At 39.5% G+C, this 18,652-nt stretch overlaps 1 protein-coding gene across 3 annotated transcripts in view; it reads right to left on the bottom strand.

Annotated features, from left to right (window-relative positions):
• The window catches only part of dock10 (dedicator of cytokinesis 10), a 289,520-nt gene that overhangs the window by 84,945 nt on the left and 185,923 nt on the right, over window positions 1–18,652 (bottom strand). For all 3 annotated transcript variants that reach the window (XM_072255460.1, XM_072255461.1, XM_072255459.1), the window contains exons 10-12: window positions 18,046–18,129; window positions 13,280–13,435; window positions 7,003–7,224 (exon numbers count right to left, since the gene is read on the bottom strand). In XM_072255460.1, the coding sequence (XP_072111561.1) occupies window positions 7,003–7,224; window positions 13,280–13,435; window positions 18,046–18,129 (462 nt within the window). The remainder of the gene's footprint in view (window positions 1–7,002; window positions 7,225–13,279; window positions 13,436–18,045; window positions 18,130–18,652) is intronic.

Here is an 18,652-nt window from a genome sequence, read left to right as displayed (position 1 = left end):
GATATCAGAAGTGAGAATTTCCCACCCATCCTCTTCTCCATCTACTCTGCTAACTAAACATTTACATTTCTCTTTCCCCGTTCTGACAAAGATCCAAGACCCAAAATTCTAACTCCATTCCTTTTTCTGCAAATGTTGCCTTTCGAATGGTTCCAGCATTTTCTCTTTTTATGGCCATGTTCAAAAGTTCAAGGTTCAAAGGTCAAATTTAATGTCAGAGAAATGTATACAATATACAGTCTGAAATGCTTTATAATCACAAACATCCACAAAAAAAAAGTGCCCCAAAGAATGAATGACAGTTAAACGTGAGAACCGCACCCCCCCCCCCCAGCTCCCCCCTCCTGGGCATAAGCAGCAGAGAGCAACAATCCCCCTCCCCCCACCAGCAAAAAAAACGCCATCACCGAGCCCAAGCGTGTGCCAAGCAATAGCAAAGACACAGATCAAAGTTATCCTAAAGGCTTCACATTTCATTGAATGTGTTATTCAAAGACAGTCGTGTAGCATTTAGTGCAGCACTATCACAGCTCAGTGCATCAGAGTTTGGAGTTCAGTTCCGATGTCAACTGTGAAGAGTTTGTACGTCCTCCCCATGACATGCAGGCTTCTCCTCCAGGTGCTCTGGCTTGCTCCCACATTCCAATGGTTATTAGGTTAATTGGTCATTGTAAACTGTCCTGTGGTTTGGCTAGGGTTAAACAGGTGGGTTGCTGCCCGTGCAGCTCATTGGGCTGGAAGTACCTGTACCACACTGTATCTCTAAATAAATGAAAGGGCTTGTTTGAACGTGGTTCTTAGAGGTGGAGAGGGAAAGCCAGGTATAAACCACAACTGGAAGATTGTGCGCAGTTATAGATGCCAGTCTTAAATGTGATATTGATCTTTAAAGGAATGCAGGTAAGACAGATTTACCAGAATGATTCTTGGAGTACAAAACTTTCCATATGTTAAGAAGATTAAAGGATAGTTGGGTGATTGAAGTAAAGTTTTGGAGATACGGTAATTTGGGGAATTTATTGGCACACAGAGGGATAGGTCCTTTCTGCTCCTTAGGCAGAATAGACCGAGCAGTTTAAAGATTAGACCAGGCTTTTCAAAAGTCATTTTGGATCCACCAGTCACTATTGATGGTGAAAGCTTGGAATTCTTTTCTTCAGACAATTTTTATGCTAGCTTTTAATTAATCAAAGTACTAAGGAAGAACTTGAGGGATGAAATGAAAAATTTCTGTATTCCAAGGTCAAATTAAGCCCTGAAATGAGATAATAACAAACAAAGGAGCCAGACCACCACATATTTAAAAGGAATTCATTGCTAATTTTACATTCAATTATCAAACCACTATGCTTTCTGATAGTTTGTGTTTTTCTCCATGTATTTACTGATAAAAGAGCCAGATACAAGTACTGCACTTGAACTCATGGCAAGTCTGAGAGACAGGCCAATTGACAATTACAGCTCCAGATTTTCAGCTGTTTCCATGAGCAACCAAACTAGGGGAATTATTCTGGGATATGCAAAGAAGGTAGCCCAATCTGCCAAAATTTGTTGAATGATTTCACATATGTTAGGAACCTCAGTTAAAAATGTGTCTCATACAGCTCCCTGTATCATCCAATATTCCCAATACAATTTCCAATAACATTAAGGAGTGTTTTTTATAAACTCAAGAATTCTGCTTCGACTGGTTAAGCAATGTTTATGCTCACTATATTTCACCAGTTTTCAAATTTGACCCATGAACTTATTCCTTGATTTACACATTACTCTAATAATTAGTCTGTGAAGAAAGGTAGTCAAATATTTCCATACAATTTAATAATTGTTACCACTAGGGGATATACATCACTTTGTCAAAACTGCCAAATACTGTAAACATCAATTCTAATGAATAAACAGTGACCAAAAAATAAAGAAAATTTCATCACTAACATGGACACTAAACTGACCACAGCTTTCTATAACTATTATAATTGGAAAAAAAAAGATTCAAGTCAACAACTCAGTGTATTAGTGATTCAAATGTCTGTATATTTTCTGTCCGAGGTTATCTATCATTGTCTAATTTTGCACATTACCATAAAGAATATGTGGGAGAATATTTATAGCCCATTATATTTTCACATCAAAATAATAAATCAATTTAATTGTTTTAGATTATACGTGTTGATGCACACCAGTAATAATAAAACAATTATAGATGGCTTTGAACATAATCATGTAAATACAGCAATGAAGCAATCAAGAGTCAATTTAACGTTGTCAAAATCAGCAGCAACTAGCTGATGAAAGCTTCAGAAATGTGCATGGTGAACTTACTGATGAACAACATTTTAGTTACTATTGAGTGGTCAAGGTATTGCACCGTTTTAGCTAGGAGGCCCCCTAATGCACAATTTGGATTCTGTGATGTGCACAGGATTCCAAGAACCATACTAGAACAGAAATGGTCTGTTTCTGCTCTAGAGTTCAGAGTACCAAGTCTGATACTGTCATAGGGCAGTGGCTGGGAATGGACCCAAGTGCATGACACAGACACAAGTGCAAGACACAGACACTGAGGTACAAGGGACAGGACTAGGATACAGGGCGAGAACAAGGACATGGACAGGAAAACCAGGAACCTGGAACAGGACTGGACAAGAGAGCTAGGAACCTGGGCTTGGACTCCGAGCAGGAGACTGAACAACCACCCAGTACCTGGCTCTTGCCTCTGGCTCAGACCCCAGAACTAGGCAAGGATGAGGCTTGGCTGGCAGGCAGGATGAGGCTGGAGTCTTCAGGCTTGAGGCTAGAGGTGAGGCTTGGCAGGAGGCAGGAGGCTGGGGTCTTCAGGCTTGAGGCTAGAGGCTAGAGACTTGAGGTGAGGCTTGGCAGGAGGAAGGAGGCTGGAGTCTTCAGGTTTGAGGCTAGAGACTAGAGGCAAGACGTGGCAGGAGGCAGGAGGCTGGAGTCTTCAGGCTTGAGGCTAGAGACTAGAGATGAGGCTTGGCAGGAGGCTGGAGTATTCAGGCTTGAGGTTAGGCAGGAGGCTGGAGACTTGAGACTTGAGGCGAAGCTTGGCAGGAGGCTGGAGACTTGAGACTTGAGGCGAGGCAAGGCTGGAGGCAGGAGGCAGGAGACTGGAAGCTCCTCCTGGGCAGGGTGCGGTACTCCACCCGACGAAGGCAAGGGACAGAACCAACCATAGGTAACAGCAATACGGCCTGGCTTACCCAGAGGCAAGGGACAGGAAGGGACAGAACCAACCGTAGGTAATGGCAATACAGCCTGGCTTACCCAACGGAGGCAAGGGACAGGAAGGGAGCTAGGTGCAGGGTGGCTCCAGGACAAGACAGCAAGACAAGGCAAGGCTTCTGGCAATGCAAGGCGAGATGAGAACTTCAGGCGAGGCAAGAGTTACCGGCAAGACAAGGCAGGGCTTCAGGCGAGGAAACAGAAGGCAGAAGAAGGGATACAAGGAGTAAGGACAAGAACAATGCAGCAGCCACACCCTGGTCTCTGGAGGTATTTATGCAGCCAGCCCCAACGAGCATCAGCTGCCTCAATTAGAGCTCAACAAGAACAGAAACAGGGTAGACAGGAAAACCTGGAGCAAGGGTCGATGGACCGGACCGTGAACAGGAGTACGGTCTTCACGGACCGGACCATGACAGATACTGCAAACAGGACAGACACCAGTCACAGAAAGTCTATAAGGTGCACTGGTTAGCACCTAATTTGATTTGTAAAAATATAGCTAACTTGTAAAGTGGAGTCAAGCAATAACTTCTGTGTGAAATAACATGCTTTGAGAAACAGAATGTGAAACTTCCATGCACTGTTCACATCAGCTTGTGTGACATTCCTTTCAGCAAGAGCCAAGCACCTACTTAAGTCATTGTTCATACAACATTTATTTCCATCCTTAGCAAAATAATGTGGAGCTTTAGGATACAACTGTCAACCACCAGTGAACAGCCCTGCAAGCTAGAATATATCGTGGTACTGTGTTGCATTCATTAATACCTAAAGGGTCACTTTGCTGATGATGGGAGACCTGAATGACAGCTTCCAAGCTACTCAAACATCTGAAATATATCCAGCACGTTTAAAATAAGAAGGCACAAGAGATTCTGCAGATGCTGAAAGTCTTGAGCAACACATGCAAAATGCTGAAGGAACTCAGCAAGTCAGGCAGCACCTATGGAGGAGAATAGTCAACGTTTCTGGCCAAGGCCTTTCATCAGGTGTGCTTTTTGCAGCATTTCACAATGGACATTCTCATCTCTTGAGTTCCTCAGTGGTGATATGGTAAAAGGTGGTCCTGGGACATTGAGGCATGAGCCAAGGATACTCGCTTAATTCCTACCTGAACCGCTTGGATAACACATTCACAGGTTCAGCCTTTCCCTGGTTGTTATCTCAGGTGTACATGCTGCATAAAGACCTTCAGCCTTACTTTTGTGCCTCTACCTACATTTCCTTTGTGAACAAGGCAACAGTGACTCTTAATTTCAATGCCACAAGATCTTACAGCAGGTACCTGTAGTATTTCCCAGTCTGGTGCTGACCACAGCATCAGATGGGTCACCCAGACACTGTAATTCATAGAGAAATCATTTCATCTACTTCATTGAATAGGTGCCATCTTGTGTATTGGGATTTGCAATAGCACTGAGCTTCTATCCATGCAAACATGCTTTGTCAGGTGGGGACAGTGTCAGAAGAGGAGGCTTCTAACAATATATTATGACCTCTTCTCCTATCTGGGTGGGGGGGGGGGGCGGAAAGCATTGACTAGTTAAGCTTTAAAGGGCTGCGTGAAATAGAGATGATTTTCATGAGGAACCTGCCAAAATAAGAATCCCCCTCTCCACACCACAATCCTTAACAACAGCATAGCCCACCACTAATCAGCAGAGACAAGCTAGTTGACACGTAAAAATCCCTCACGCCTTTCCCTACCAGTCCATGTGTGCTGATCATTGTACGTCATTGAATGAATGCTGTTCCACTTATTGAAATGGTTAGGTAAACTGGCGTCCAAGGATGAGCAAGCTGCTCTGAACAGAATTTTATCTCTGCATTGCTCAAATGAGTGGGTCACTCCATCACACCTGGAGAATCCACCTCCTGCTGTGCTCATACTATGGAGGCCTTGAATAAACATTTCCACACCTACCCCCTTTTTAAATTAAGGACAGCAATCGTATTGATAAGAATGTGACACCACTAGATCTGTCAGCCTGTCTGCCGTAAAGCCAAGGGGCCTGGCATAAAGAATGTCTGGGGTTCCTGGTCTTTAAATCAGTAAATTATGGAATATCACTGGATTCAATGGCAAGTGAAAGGCCAGGGACTGTACATTCAGAGCTGTGCCTTATTGTCATTGTACACTTCCATTTTTGAGTGCATACACCCAAAATCGGGAATGCATTGACAGCTATACTGTAAGTAACCAATGGCTCTCTACAGGACTGCCAGCTAGCTGTCAGCACAACCCTGCCTGTTATATATTTCACATATTTCCACCTTCTAGTATGATTGCAATGCATCAACCAAATGTGCTGCACTACCAATGACAATAAATGTGCCAATCATACAACTTTCATTGCTTCTATCTTGAACACCCAGGAGTTAGGAAGGTAAATATACCTAAAATACAATCCATTTTATTTTTGCTACAGCTATGCAATGAACGGCAAGCCTTAATCCACTTTTGTCGTCTATATGAGAAAATAGGCCTGCAACATATTTTTATGGAGCGCTTGAACAGTTCCCAAAGGTGAATGAACATTGCTTCACAATGTTATTTGAAGTGAGTTATAGCGTTCAATTCATAATTGTGCAAGAGCTTAGAGTCATTGATTTAAAAGCAATATATCAAACTTGTACAAAGAATTTATGATGTTTACTTTCTCATTTCCAATTTAGTCTATCAGTAAGAATTATGAGCAGTGAAAAGTCTCATTTTATGAAGCAATAATTATTTTCACTATATAATTTGTCAACTTGACAATTACCAGAGATCAGGGACTGAACATTGATTAACCTTATCAATTGTTCATTTCACAGCGATTTCAACTTCTGACAAATTGGAAGTGGAAGCTTGCAATATCATTAAAAACCACTTCAAGACTGTGAAAGCTAAATGGCAACAAGACATCTTTCATGTAAACCAGCAATAAGCTTTGAAACACAAGTAATATTCTGCAGCGACTTTTGAAATCTGCATATCAGGGAGTATGTATTCAGCATGACGAGCAATAAGTGGCGCTTCATAAATTGCAATCTCGATGAACGTTGATATTCAGCTACATAAGCAGGGTTTTTGGGTATTTTCCTGGGAAACCACCAGTCTTTCCAATGCATTGGTCAGGAAAGAACAGTGTTGAAATTTCAAAGGTTTCTAGCCACCATTACTACAATGGATCTCCAGTGTTGAATGATTCATGGTGGTCTGTGAAAAAATGTTAGCTTCATGTAGCGTCGCATAATCTTAGCATGAAAACCTGGCCACAGAATAAACTCAGGATTTGTTCCGTAATAATTCATTAAACTGTAGAGAAACTCTTATGAGTGAGAGCGGAAAGTTTCAGGTGGCTTACGTTTTCTCAATGGGATTAATTTGCATGCACTTCAATTTTTAAAAGTTAACTTAAAAATGCTCCACATTTTTTAAACTGTATACTTTATTTTTAATCATTTTTTAATGTTTCTGAATGTACATTTATTCAAGCTGTTTGACAGCTATTTGTTCATCAAGGTCACGTGGCTTAAAAGATTCATAATATGAAAGCTCTGTGTAGTTCAGAGGCCACAGGTCAAGTCAGAGCTGCCTTCACACAGGAAGTTCTCATCAGGGGATCCACTCAAGTTAAGACCAAGTTTAGCCTGTGGCTGGTAGTAACTATATGGGTCTCACCCGCCCCAGGCCACTCCAGACCATCAACTTATATTTGATCTGCCGGAATCCAGCAATCAAAGGAAGGTGAACAGGGGTGCACAATTTGTTACCTGTTTTGGGTATTTTAACCATTCTTCAGGAAAGCCCTCTAACTGTGGCTCTCCAGATTTCACTCCTCCAGCAACATATTTCTCTCCATTTTCTGCCACGGCCAGTGAACCCATAATCAGTTGTCTCACACTCTCGTGGTTTAAATCCACATGCAGATCTGCAGATATTTTTCTGTTTTCTCGGATATCAAACAAGGAAAGACTGATGAAGAATGGTTCAATCTACACAAAAAGAATAGAAAATTAAAGGTTGTTAATTATAAATGAAGCAATATCACAAAATTTAGAATAATCAAGAAGTTTCCAAGCAACACATTCAAAATGCTGGAAGAATTTAGCAGGCCAGGCCGCATCTGTGGAAACGAGAACAGTCAGCATCTCAGGCCGAGACCCTTCAGCAGGACTGGAGAAAAAAAGATGAGGAGTCGGATATAGAGGTGGGGAAAGGAGAGAAAGAAACACAAGGTGATAAGTGAAACTGGGAGGGGTGAAGTGAAGAACTGGGAGGTTGATTGGTGAAAGAGGTACAGGGCTAGAGACGGGGGAATCTAATAGGAGAGGACAGGAGGCCATGGAAGAAAGTAAAAGGGGGAGGAGCACCAGATGGAGGCGATAGGCAGGCAAGGAGATAAGGTGAGAGAGGAAAAAGGGGATGGGGAATAGAGAAGGGGGGCCATTACCAAACGTTTGAGAGTTTCCAGACATTTTTGTCCTCTGCCTTTTTTGACTATTCTTTAAGGTATTTGCTCTCTGCTCCACCATCACCTTTGCTATGTGGCCTCGTTGTATGTGACAGGCTGTGAACATGAGCAAACTACTTTATGAAGAAAAATACCAATGTGGAAAAGAATACACTAATATAAGGTCCATAAAGGTGATTTTAGCAAAGGTTACATGTCAAAATCTGTGGCCAAAATGTTGCTATCTATATAACTAAAACAACTGAGCGTAAGTGGCAATGGTCAGTCACTCTCGGATGAGCTCAATGTCTTTTATTCACATATTGATAGGGACAACTAGTCAAATCCCCACACTTCCAGACAGCCCTGTAATTTCATTCTCTGAAGCAATGTCCAATCAGCCTGTTCCAGACAGTGTATCTAGCTGAGTACTAAAGATCTGTATGAACCAACTAACTGGAGTATTTTTTGAACATATTCAACTTCTTGCTTCTGTAGCGTGAGGTTTCCAATTGTTTCAAAAAAGTATCTATTATCCTGGTGCCCAGGAAGAGTGTGGCAACCTGACTCAGTGACTACCCTCCAGCAGCACTAACATCAAATGTGATAAAGTGCTTCAATATGAGACAAATGAATTCCTGCCTCAGAGATTACCTGGATCTATTCAAGTTTCCTTGTCACCAGAATACGTCAATAACAGATGCAATTTCTCTACTCTTCACTGTGCTCTGGAAAATCTGGATGACAAAAACTCATACATCAGGCTGCTGTTCATTGACTACAGCTCAGCGTTCAACACCAGCATGTTATCCACTTATTATCAAGCTTTAGGACCTGGGCCTATGTACTTCACTTTGCAACTGGATACTCGACTTCCTCATCAGCAGATCTCAGTTAGTGAGGACTGGTAACAACACCTTCTCCTCGCTAATCATCAACACCAGTGCATCTTAAGACTGCACACATAGCCCCTGCTCTCTAGACTCTCTGTACATATATGACTGTGTGGCTAAGCAGATGAAATACTATTTTTGATTTTGCTGATGGCACTACTATTGCTGGAAGCATCCCAATGAATCTGCTCCCCATTTGATCATTGCTGATCCATTTCCGTCTCAACCCAATTCTCCTGCCTTTACCTTGTAACCTTTCACGTCCTGAGTTATCAGGAATCTATCAACCTCCACCTTAAATACGCAAGTGGCCTCCACAGCCATTTGCGACAATGAATTCCATAGATTCACCACCATCTGGCTAAAGAAATCCCCCTTATCTTCGTTCTAAGTGAATGTCCCTCTTTTCTGAGGTTGTGCCCTTTGGTCTGGGATTTCCCCACTATAGGAAACACCCTCTCCACATCCACTCTATCTGTGCCCTCTGGTCCTAGACTCCCCCCACTATAGGAAACATCCTCTCCACATCCAGTCTATCTCGGCCTTTCAACATTCCATAGGTTTCAATGAGAACCCCCACATTCTTCTAAATTGCAGCGACTACAGGCCCAGAGCCATCAAACACACCTCATATTGTAAGTCTTTCATTTCTGGAATCATTTTCATGAACATACTCTGAATCCTTTCCAATGCCAAAATATCCTTTCTTAGATAAGGGGCCAAAAAACTGCTCATAGTACTCCAAGAGAGGCCTGACTAGTGCCTTATAAAGCCTCAGCATTACATTCTTGTTTTTCTATTCTTGTCCTCTTGAAATGAATGCTAACTTTGCATTTGCCTTCCACATCACAGATTCAAACTGTAAATTAACCGTTAGGGAATTGTGCACCATGATCTCCCAAGTCCTTTGCACCTCAGATTTTTGTTTAATTTTCTACCTGTTTAGTAAATAGTATGTGCTTTTATTCCTTCTATCAAAGTGCATGACCATACACTTCCTGACACAGTATTCCATCTGCCACTTCTTTGCCCCTTCTCCTAATCTGTCTTTCTGCAGCACCCCCCCCCCGCCCCACCCGTTTCGACACCATCGGCCCCTCCACCTATCTTCGTATCATCTACAAACTTGGCCACAAAGCCATCAATTCTGTCATCCAAATCACTGGCATACAACATAAAAAGCAGTCCACACACCATGTTCTGTGGAACACTGCTAACCTTCAGCAGCAAATCAGAAAAGAATCCCTTTATTCTATGTTTCTATGTTATTTTCATTCTTTGCCTCCTTTCAATCAGCCAATGCTCTATCCATGCTAGTATCTTTCCTGCAATACAGTGGGCTCTTATCTTGCTAAGCAACCTCATCTGCAGCACCTTGTCAAAGGCCTTCTGAAAATCCACCATCTATCAATTCTCCTTTGTCCATCCTGTTTGTTATTTCCTCAAAGAATTCCAACAAATTTGTCAGCCAAAGTTTTCCCTTAAGGAAACCATGTTGACTTTGGTCTATTTTGCCATGTACTTCCAAGTACCCCAAAAGCTCATCCTTAACAATGATTCCAACATCTTCTTAACCATTAAGGTCAAACTGACTGGCCTATAATTTCCTTTCTTTGCATCCTTCCCTTCTTGAAGAGAGAAATAATAGTTTCAATTTCCTAGTCCTCTGGAACCATGCCAGAATCTACTGATTCTTGAAAGATCATTACTAATACCTCCATAACCTTTTCAAGTAGCTCTTTCAGAACACTGGGGTGTACTCCATTTGGTCCAGGTAACTTATCAACATTCAGAACGTTCAAGCTTCCCAAGCACCTTTCTCCCTAGTAATAGCAACTGCACTCACTTCAGCTCCCTAATACTCTCGAACTTCGGGCATATGGCTAGTGCTTTCTACAGTGAAGACTGATGCAAAATATTTATTCAGTTCATCTGCCATTTCCTTGTCCTCCATTACTACCTCTGCAGTGTCATTTTCCAGTCATCTGATATGCACTCTCACCTCCTTATAACTCTATATATCTGAAAAAAACTTTTGGTATCCTATTTGATATTATTGACTAGCTTACTTTCATTTTTCATCTTTTTCCTCCTAATGACTTTTTTAGTTACCATCTATTAGTTTTTAAATGCATCCCAATCCTGTAATTCCCACTCATTTTTCTTCTAATATATGCCCTTTCTTTTTCATTTATGATGGCTTTGACTTCCCTTGTCAGCTATGGTTGTGTCTTCTTGCCTTTAGACTACTTTGTTTATTCGATGTATCTATCCTGCACCTTCTAAATTGCTCCCAGAAACTCCAGCCATTGCTGATCTGCTGTCATCCTTGCTAGTGCCCCCTTCCAATCAACTTTGGCCAGCTCCTCTCTCATACCTCTGTAATTCCCTTCACTCCACTGTAATACGGATACATTCAATTTTAGCTTCTCCCTCTCAATCTGCAAGGTGAATTCTATCACATTATGATCACTCCCTCCTAAGAGTTCCTTTACCTTAAACCACTTAATCAAATCTGGTTATACAACATCCAATCCAGAACAGCTGATCTCTTAGTGGGCTCAACCACAAGCTGCTCTAAAAAGCCATCTGATAGGCATTCTACAAATTCTCCCTCTTGGGATCCAAAATTTGTACCAACCTGATTTTCCCAATCTACCTACATATTGAAATCCCACATGACTACATAACGTGCCCTTTTGACAGGTATTTTCTATTTCCCGCTGTAATGTCATCCACATCCTGGCTACTGTTCAAAGGCCTGTATATAACTCCTATCAGACTTTTTACCCTTGCAGTTCCTTACCTCTACCCACAATGATTCTACATCTTCCAATCCTATGTCACCTCTTTCTAAGGAATTGATTTCATTTTTACCAACAGAGCTATGCCATCCCCTAGCTGTCTGTCCTTTCAAAACAATGTATATCCTTGGATGTTGAGCTCCCAACTATAATCTTCTTTCGATCATGACTCAGTGATGCCCTCAATGTCACATCTGTCAATCTCTAACTCTGTTACAAGATCATCTACTTTATGAATGAAAGGTGGTGACGAATCTGCTTATGATAGAATGGATGGTTGAATGAATGGTGTTGCAATAACCTTTCACTCAACTGCAGGAAAACAAAAGAGCTAATTGGTGACTTTGGAAGGGGAAGGAGGTCAAACATGCACCAGTCTACATTGGGGAATCACTAGTGGAGAGAGTCAGCAGCCTTAAATTCTTGGTTGTTAACTTACTGGATGATCTGTTCTGGGCCCAGAGCATAGATGCAATCATAAGGAAAGAATAGAGCATTTTTACTTTTTAGAAGGTTAAGGAGACTTAGCTTGTCATTGACTACTCTGAAAATAATCTTCAATAGATATACTGTGAACAATATTCTGCTAATACAGACACACAGGAATTTAGGAAGCTGCAGAAGGTTGTAGACTCTGTCCAATATATCACAGGCACATCCCTCCCACCACTGTTCATATCTACCAAGATGCTGCCTCAAGAAGACAATGTCAATCATCAAAGATCCTCATCACCTGGGCCGTGATATCTTCTTGCAGCTACCTCCTTTCCGCCATTTAGTTCTTGAACCATGCATTCAGCAAAGCTGGACACCGTGATCATTTTGCAGTAAAATAGATGGTTTATTTTGTTTTAATTGTATTTTTTCTTGTAAAAATTGTGTATAATTGTGGTCAGGGCATGAAGGGATACAGGGAGAAGGCAAGAGATTGGGGCTGATAGGAAAATTGGATCCATCATGATGAAATGGTGGAACAGACTCAGTGGGCTAAATGGCCGAATTCTGCTTCTATATCTTATGGTCTTATAATTTATATTTTTCTTGTGAATGTTGCTTATACAGTATGATGCTCTGTACTGTGATGCTGCTGCAAGTAAGTTTTTCATTGCACCTGTACATGCATGTACTTGTGCATTTGACAATAACTCAGTTTTGACTTTGAGCTAGTTCATTTCGAACAGGTCAAGTTGTATTCAATAAGAATAGGCTGCCGGAAGAGCCTGAATGAATAAGGTATTCAGTGATAAGCTCTTAGAAGCCTGCCTGTAGATACTCCCGTGGATACTTCTATTATAACATTCAGTCATCCATCAAGAGAAGTCCCAGAGGAAGACTGTGGTCTCAGATAATACCCAAGGTGATAATCAAACCTGGGTCTTTGGATTTGTGAGGCAACAGAACCAACTGATGCACCACTGTGCTACTGTTTCAGTATGATCAGCCTTTTAACTAGCATTTTTCCAAGCAACCTGCATTAGCAAAATCTGATTGCCCTATGAATGAACGAAGACTCCCATTTTCTAGAATAGCAAGATTGGACCACAAAATTGCCAAATGAGTTGTGCAAAGAATGGATCTTCTAGTTGTATTTTCTCCTCCCAGCTTGGAGATACAGAACAAGATTTGAGAGGATATCATATTATCCATCCATTTACCTGTTCAAAATAGTGAAAATCAGCAACTTTTGAAAATATTTTCTAAGAATTTTGAATTTGAATGAATCAGTAAACAAGTGGAAATTCAACAAAATATAATTTGAGAAAATGTAATTACTTAATACAGCAGAAATTAAAAATCAACAAAATCCAAGGTAAAATTACTACTTCATTAGAACTAAATTTTTTAAAAGAAATTACACATGACGATTCGCTTGAATTCATGAAGTGGAAGATTTGCTTACGTTAGTTGGCGCTCCACCTTCAGCATCACTGATACAAGCCTGAAGATTTAAGGTAAGTGATTTGCATACAACCATGATGCGCTTGCCCAGCTTCAGCTCGTACGGCTTCACTAAAGGCTCGTTCACAGCGATGTCCAGCCGCTGTGCTTTGTGAATCTAAAAAGTTTCAGTAGAAATGAATGAAATGCTTTAATATAAAGTTTTTATTGTGGCGCAAGTTACGTTGTTATTGTGTTGGGTTAAAGGAGACAAAAAAAACTGAAAAAGATCCAATTTTGTTTTCTTTAACAATTTCCGTTAATTCTATATTGATCGTATTTCCATTTAAGGCATAATAAAATTGCAGCAGGTTATGGGGTTGGGAAATTTGTTACAATGATGTCCTTCCATTTCAATGTACCAAATTCAAACACACTCCAGAGTGTTGATAAGCAAAATTACATAATTCTGGTTGGAGCAAATCATAACTTTTCATGTACTTTTAGTAACCAAAATATATGCATGTAATTGTGGAAATAATGATTATTTACAGAGTGACAAACAAGAGAAAATCTGCACATGAAAGTAATACACACAAAATGCTGGAGGAACTCAGCAGGCTAGCTAGCATCTACGAAAAGAGTAACAGTGGCATTTTGGTATGAGATCCTTCATCAGGAAAAAAAGTGATGAGAAATTAGAGTAAGGAGTTGGGCATATAGAGTGAGCATAGCAATGAAAAGGATTTTGATGAGAGAAAGATAATTAAAATAGAAAGGAAGAGATAACTGATAAACAAACCAAGTTCGTACAGCGTAAAATGTCTTGTTCTGAAGGATTGTATCATTGATTTTAAAATGAGTTAAGAGATTATATAAATAGAAAAAGGACTTTACACAAAAGGAAGGATAACAGAATAGTTAATTCAATAATGTAATTGAAAGGTATCTAAAAAACCAAAAACTAACAGATTGCATTCAGAATAGATTTTAAGAGCAAAGCTTGATCAACCATATTGAATATACTAAGATAAGAGCATATAAAATAGATGGAGGTAATGCAACGTATTTATTGCATTTGGATCTCCCTGAGTCTTCAGAAGGCACTTGAAGTAGTCCTGTGACCGAGATCAAAGGAGACGGAGTCAGCAGACAAGAAAAGGAACAAAATTAAGTTCACTGCTCAGCCTGTAAAATGTGTGAATGGTGCTCTACGGAATCTGTGCTGGGAAAATAATTGATCATAATGTACAGTATAATTTCAAAATTAAATATCAAATTGTGGGTATCAAAAATAATTTTATAAACTGCAACAAGTTCAGGAAGACATTAACAACGCTGCTGAAAAAAGCATGTAATTGGCAAATAGATTTCAACATAGATTAATTAAAGTATTACATGTTTGTAAAAAGGAAAATGATACTACATTTGCTTGGGTATTTACTAATTGGGCTGAAAGCGCAAAAGGAACACTGAATATAGATAGGCTAATTGGTAGAAGTAGTAATGTAGATTAAAATGAATAAATCAAGTAAAACAAAACTATAAGACCTATACCCAATCCATCAAGGCACTTTAGTTCCTATAGTTAGTCAGTCAGCTTCAAAAATTTGTGTGAAGTGCTCCGTGCACTTGATGTTGGGGATGGGAGGGTGGGTATCAGATATGTGCAATTTTATCAAAGGGCCTGCATTGAATCAGAATCAAGTTTAATATCACCAACATATGTCATAAAATTTGTCATTGCACATTTTTACATCAAGTACAAAATTAATTTACACATCTGAGACTTGTGAATGGCACAGAGAGCTCATGATGAAGTGGCTCTTCCACATTACTTAAAGGTAATAGCTTTACATGCTTCAAAGCAAGAGTCCAAAGGATTGATTTTATATCTCTTGCAATTCAGTCTGTTCCTCAATGTAAAGTTGTTTGGGCTCCAAATGCACCTTCAACATTGCCCCCTAACACTGGACCTGGGCCTAATTTTGTGCCAAAATACCTCCCAGCATTACTCAGTGTTTGACGTTTGATATCCCTCATCCAAACTGAACCAAACTTGACGTGCCTGATTCCATACAACTTCACCTTCAGCGTTCCCTAAAATCCCCTATCCTCTGCAACTTCCGCAGACCAGGAGCTTTGTCTTTATCTTGTGTTTCAGAATGATAGAAAATTGCTGCTTTGGGCATCTTATAGGCTGATTAATACTGCACAATCCATGCTCTGTATTTTTAGATCTTTGTGGTTCTATAATATTCCACAATTTTAAAATCTCATGCAGTAACACTGAAGAAATTATTGTTGAAAATATGAAAACAAATTATTCTAAGATCTAAATGGCACTTCCCTGAGGTTAATGCCATTGATGAAGCAGAGCGGAAGAAGACTCTGCAATGTTTAAAATTAATGTTTGCTCACAGGGTGATAGGAACTAATTTCACAAAAATTCATTCTCTTCAAATGAATTCAGAGCTACAAACAATCTGCAGAGGGAGCTAGAGCAATAGATTTCATTCTATAAATGGTTGTAACAATCTAGTAATAAAACAGTTTCTGTTTTTGCCTTCAGTAATTTTCAAGCTAAAATGACTGTCAATATAATAACAAATTCAGCTTAAGAAAATAAATCAAATTGGAAGAGAAGGTTAAAACATGCTAATTGTGCAATTTTAGAGAAGTTCTTCCAATCTTTCCAGGCACATCTTCATTTTCATTGTGCATTTTGTTTCATCTTAAATAGAACAACCTAGATGAGGAATGAAGGTCAAAGTGAACAACTGACGACATTGAAGCTGTCATGCAAACACACTAAGCATCCGGCCTTGGTTTCCTGTTGATGGCCTGTGGAAAAGCTTGACAGGAAGTCAAAGAGACATGATCACTGAAGCAATTAGGCCAGTCCTTCTGAAGGAAAAAGATCATGCAAACATTGGTCATTGAGAAAGGGAAATCATAGGTGGGATTGTGAGAAAAAAAATCAAATTTGGTTAGATTATCAAATGGTTAATTTGAATGGAGATGATTGAAGGTGACGGTGTCCAGTAAATTATAATAAAAGATGTAGATTCTCAAACCCTAACGTAAAAACAGAAGATGCCGAAAATACTCAGCAGGTTAGGCCATATCTGTGGGAATAAAACACAGTTACCATTTCCCGTTAAGGCCCTTCATTAGAACAGAAGGGAGAGCAAATAAACTCATCATGCCATGGGAAAAACCAAGGAAGAGGATGCCTTTGATAAGGTAAAACAGAGGTGACCATGTGGATAAACTGTAAACAAGGTGATCTGGTCATTGAGTGGGAACACAGACAAAAGAATCTGGACAAAAGAATGTAGGGGTTGTCACCTGTAGAGCTGGTCAGACTAAGCATGTCCAGAGAATGGAAGAGAGAAAATGGGACAAGTGTGAGGTGTTGCATTTTGGGAGGTCAGATATATGAGAAAGGTATTCAGTGAATGGCCAGAACCTGAGATATATTGATTTACAAGGAGATCTTGGAGTGGATAGATATAGACCAAATGTGGCTAGATATAGACCAAATGCAGCGTGAACTAATTTAATTTGCCATCATGGTCAGTACAGACATCGTGGGTGAAAGAGCCTGCTTCTGTCCTGTACTATTCTATGCTCTATAACACAACCACAAGCACCAGAAATAATGTGGAGAGAGAAGGGCTAAAGGCAAGGCCTTTAACTGGAGTACAAGAGGACAAAACACATGGAGAAAAGTTGATCTTCATTTCAAAGTGAAAACATGTTGATATATCAAAAAACTGCAAATATCTTCATCACCCTTTTTTTCCCATTATACGTTGACTTGTATTGGGTTACAGTTGCATTCAAGTTGTCATACTTCATAAGCCTGCCCCTGAAGCAAAATGGTCCATCATGGAAAGCACCAAACCACAACAACCATATTCTCACTCAATGCATGCCATAATGTAGCAAACTAGGAACTACGTGCTCCACTTAAAATCATTTATCTAAAACTCTACGCTTTCAATGCTAATTGCACCATTATTACTCCTCATAATCTTTTGTACTTAAACCACATGAATTTTCCACAAAATATTAATACATGTTCGTAAAGTTTCTGTTATGACTTTGCAATTATGCTTTTTCATGTTGTACTGTATATCTATCTAGTTTAGTACACCATGCTATTAGTCATCTGTAATGCTGAAATGAAACGAGCCCTAATAATTCAGAAATTGAGAAGTAAAAAACAACTGCAGAAGTTGTATATATGCAACAGGTTAGGTTACAACTGTTGTGAGAGACTTAGAGTTAACATTTCAGATCAATGGCCCTGTTCTGGTCAATTAATCTGAAACATTAACTCCGTGTCCCATCCATTGATGCCTTTTGACCTGCTGAGTGTTTCCGGCATTTTGTTTTTATCCCAAAATCTCTGTCACTGCCATTCTTAAATTTTAAAAAAAGGATCCTCAAGATTGACTCAGTTTGTCCGGATTGATAAATGTTTTTCCATTTGGTAAATAAAGTCAAAAGAAACAAAACAAGTTGTGAATTATGATACAAGAGTTTGTGGTGCACACAAGTTTGACTATGATATTAATGAATTCTTCTAATTTGATAGGTGTGTTACTTAACGGCTAGCTCCAGAGCAGCATTGGTAGAGACCTGGGAAATATTGCCTGGCTGCTCAATTACTCGGAAATCAGTTTTGGCACTAACACATTTGAAATATTAATTTCAGTAGTTAATACAGAAAAATATTGTTAATTGGCATAAAATTTCAATGCTAAAAATTTCTCTTACAGGTATATCAGGGTCAAGTGAAAATAGGTTCATGCGGTTTTCATTTCTGGACAGCTTAATGGTCTCCTCAGTTTCTGCAATATACTGTAAATAATAGAAGAGAAAGAAAAATAGTCTGTATTAGCTTTACATCGAAGATCGATATTTCTAGTTTTTAACCTTTTTTTCAAGTCCCAGTTGTAATTGCTTCTGTCATTGTCTCTATGTGACACAAATTTATTTCTGGCTGTCTTTTCCTTTTCAGTCTGTAGAAGAAATTACTTTCTTCTGCCCAACATTCCTCAATACATTTAAGCATGGTAGTTTGATGAACACAACTGAAGTTATCTACAGTATATTATTCATTATTAGTTACTTCAGTAATTAGAAGTCAGTTTCTTAATAAATTGATAAAAACACATTTTAATGCTTTGAAAATATGCTTAACTTTAAAAGCATCCTTAAATGACCTCTTGGCTTTTAAGTCCTCTTTATTTTAATGCAATTTTATTCACAAAAGGTAATCATATTTTTGGAGTTTAAATAAAAGTCATTTCTTATTTTTCAATCCTCACTTTGTAATTCAATGAGGATAATCAACCAAGAAAATAAATGGGGTCAGAATAGA

Source organism: Mobula birostris, chromosome 4 (genome assembly GCF_030028105.1).
Source record: "Mobula birostris isolate sMobBir1 chromosome 4, sMobBir1.hap1, whole genome shotgun sequence".
In the NCBI taxonomy this organism is placed as follows: Eukaryota; Metazoa; Chordata; class Chondrichthyes; order Myliobatiformes; family Myliobatidae; genus Mobula; species Mobula birostris.
The sequence above is the reverse complement of the archived record's forward strand: the minus strand, read 5'-3'. Positions and strand labels throughout refer to the sequence as shown.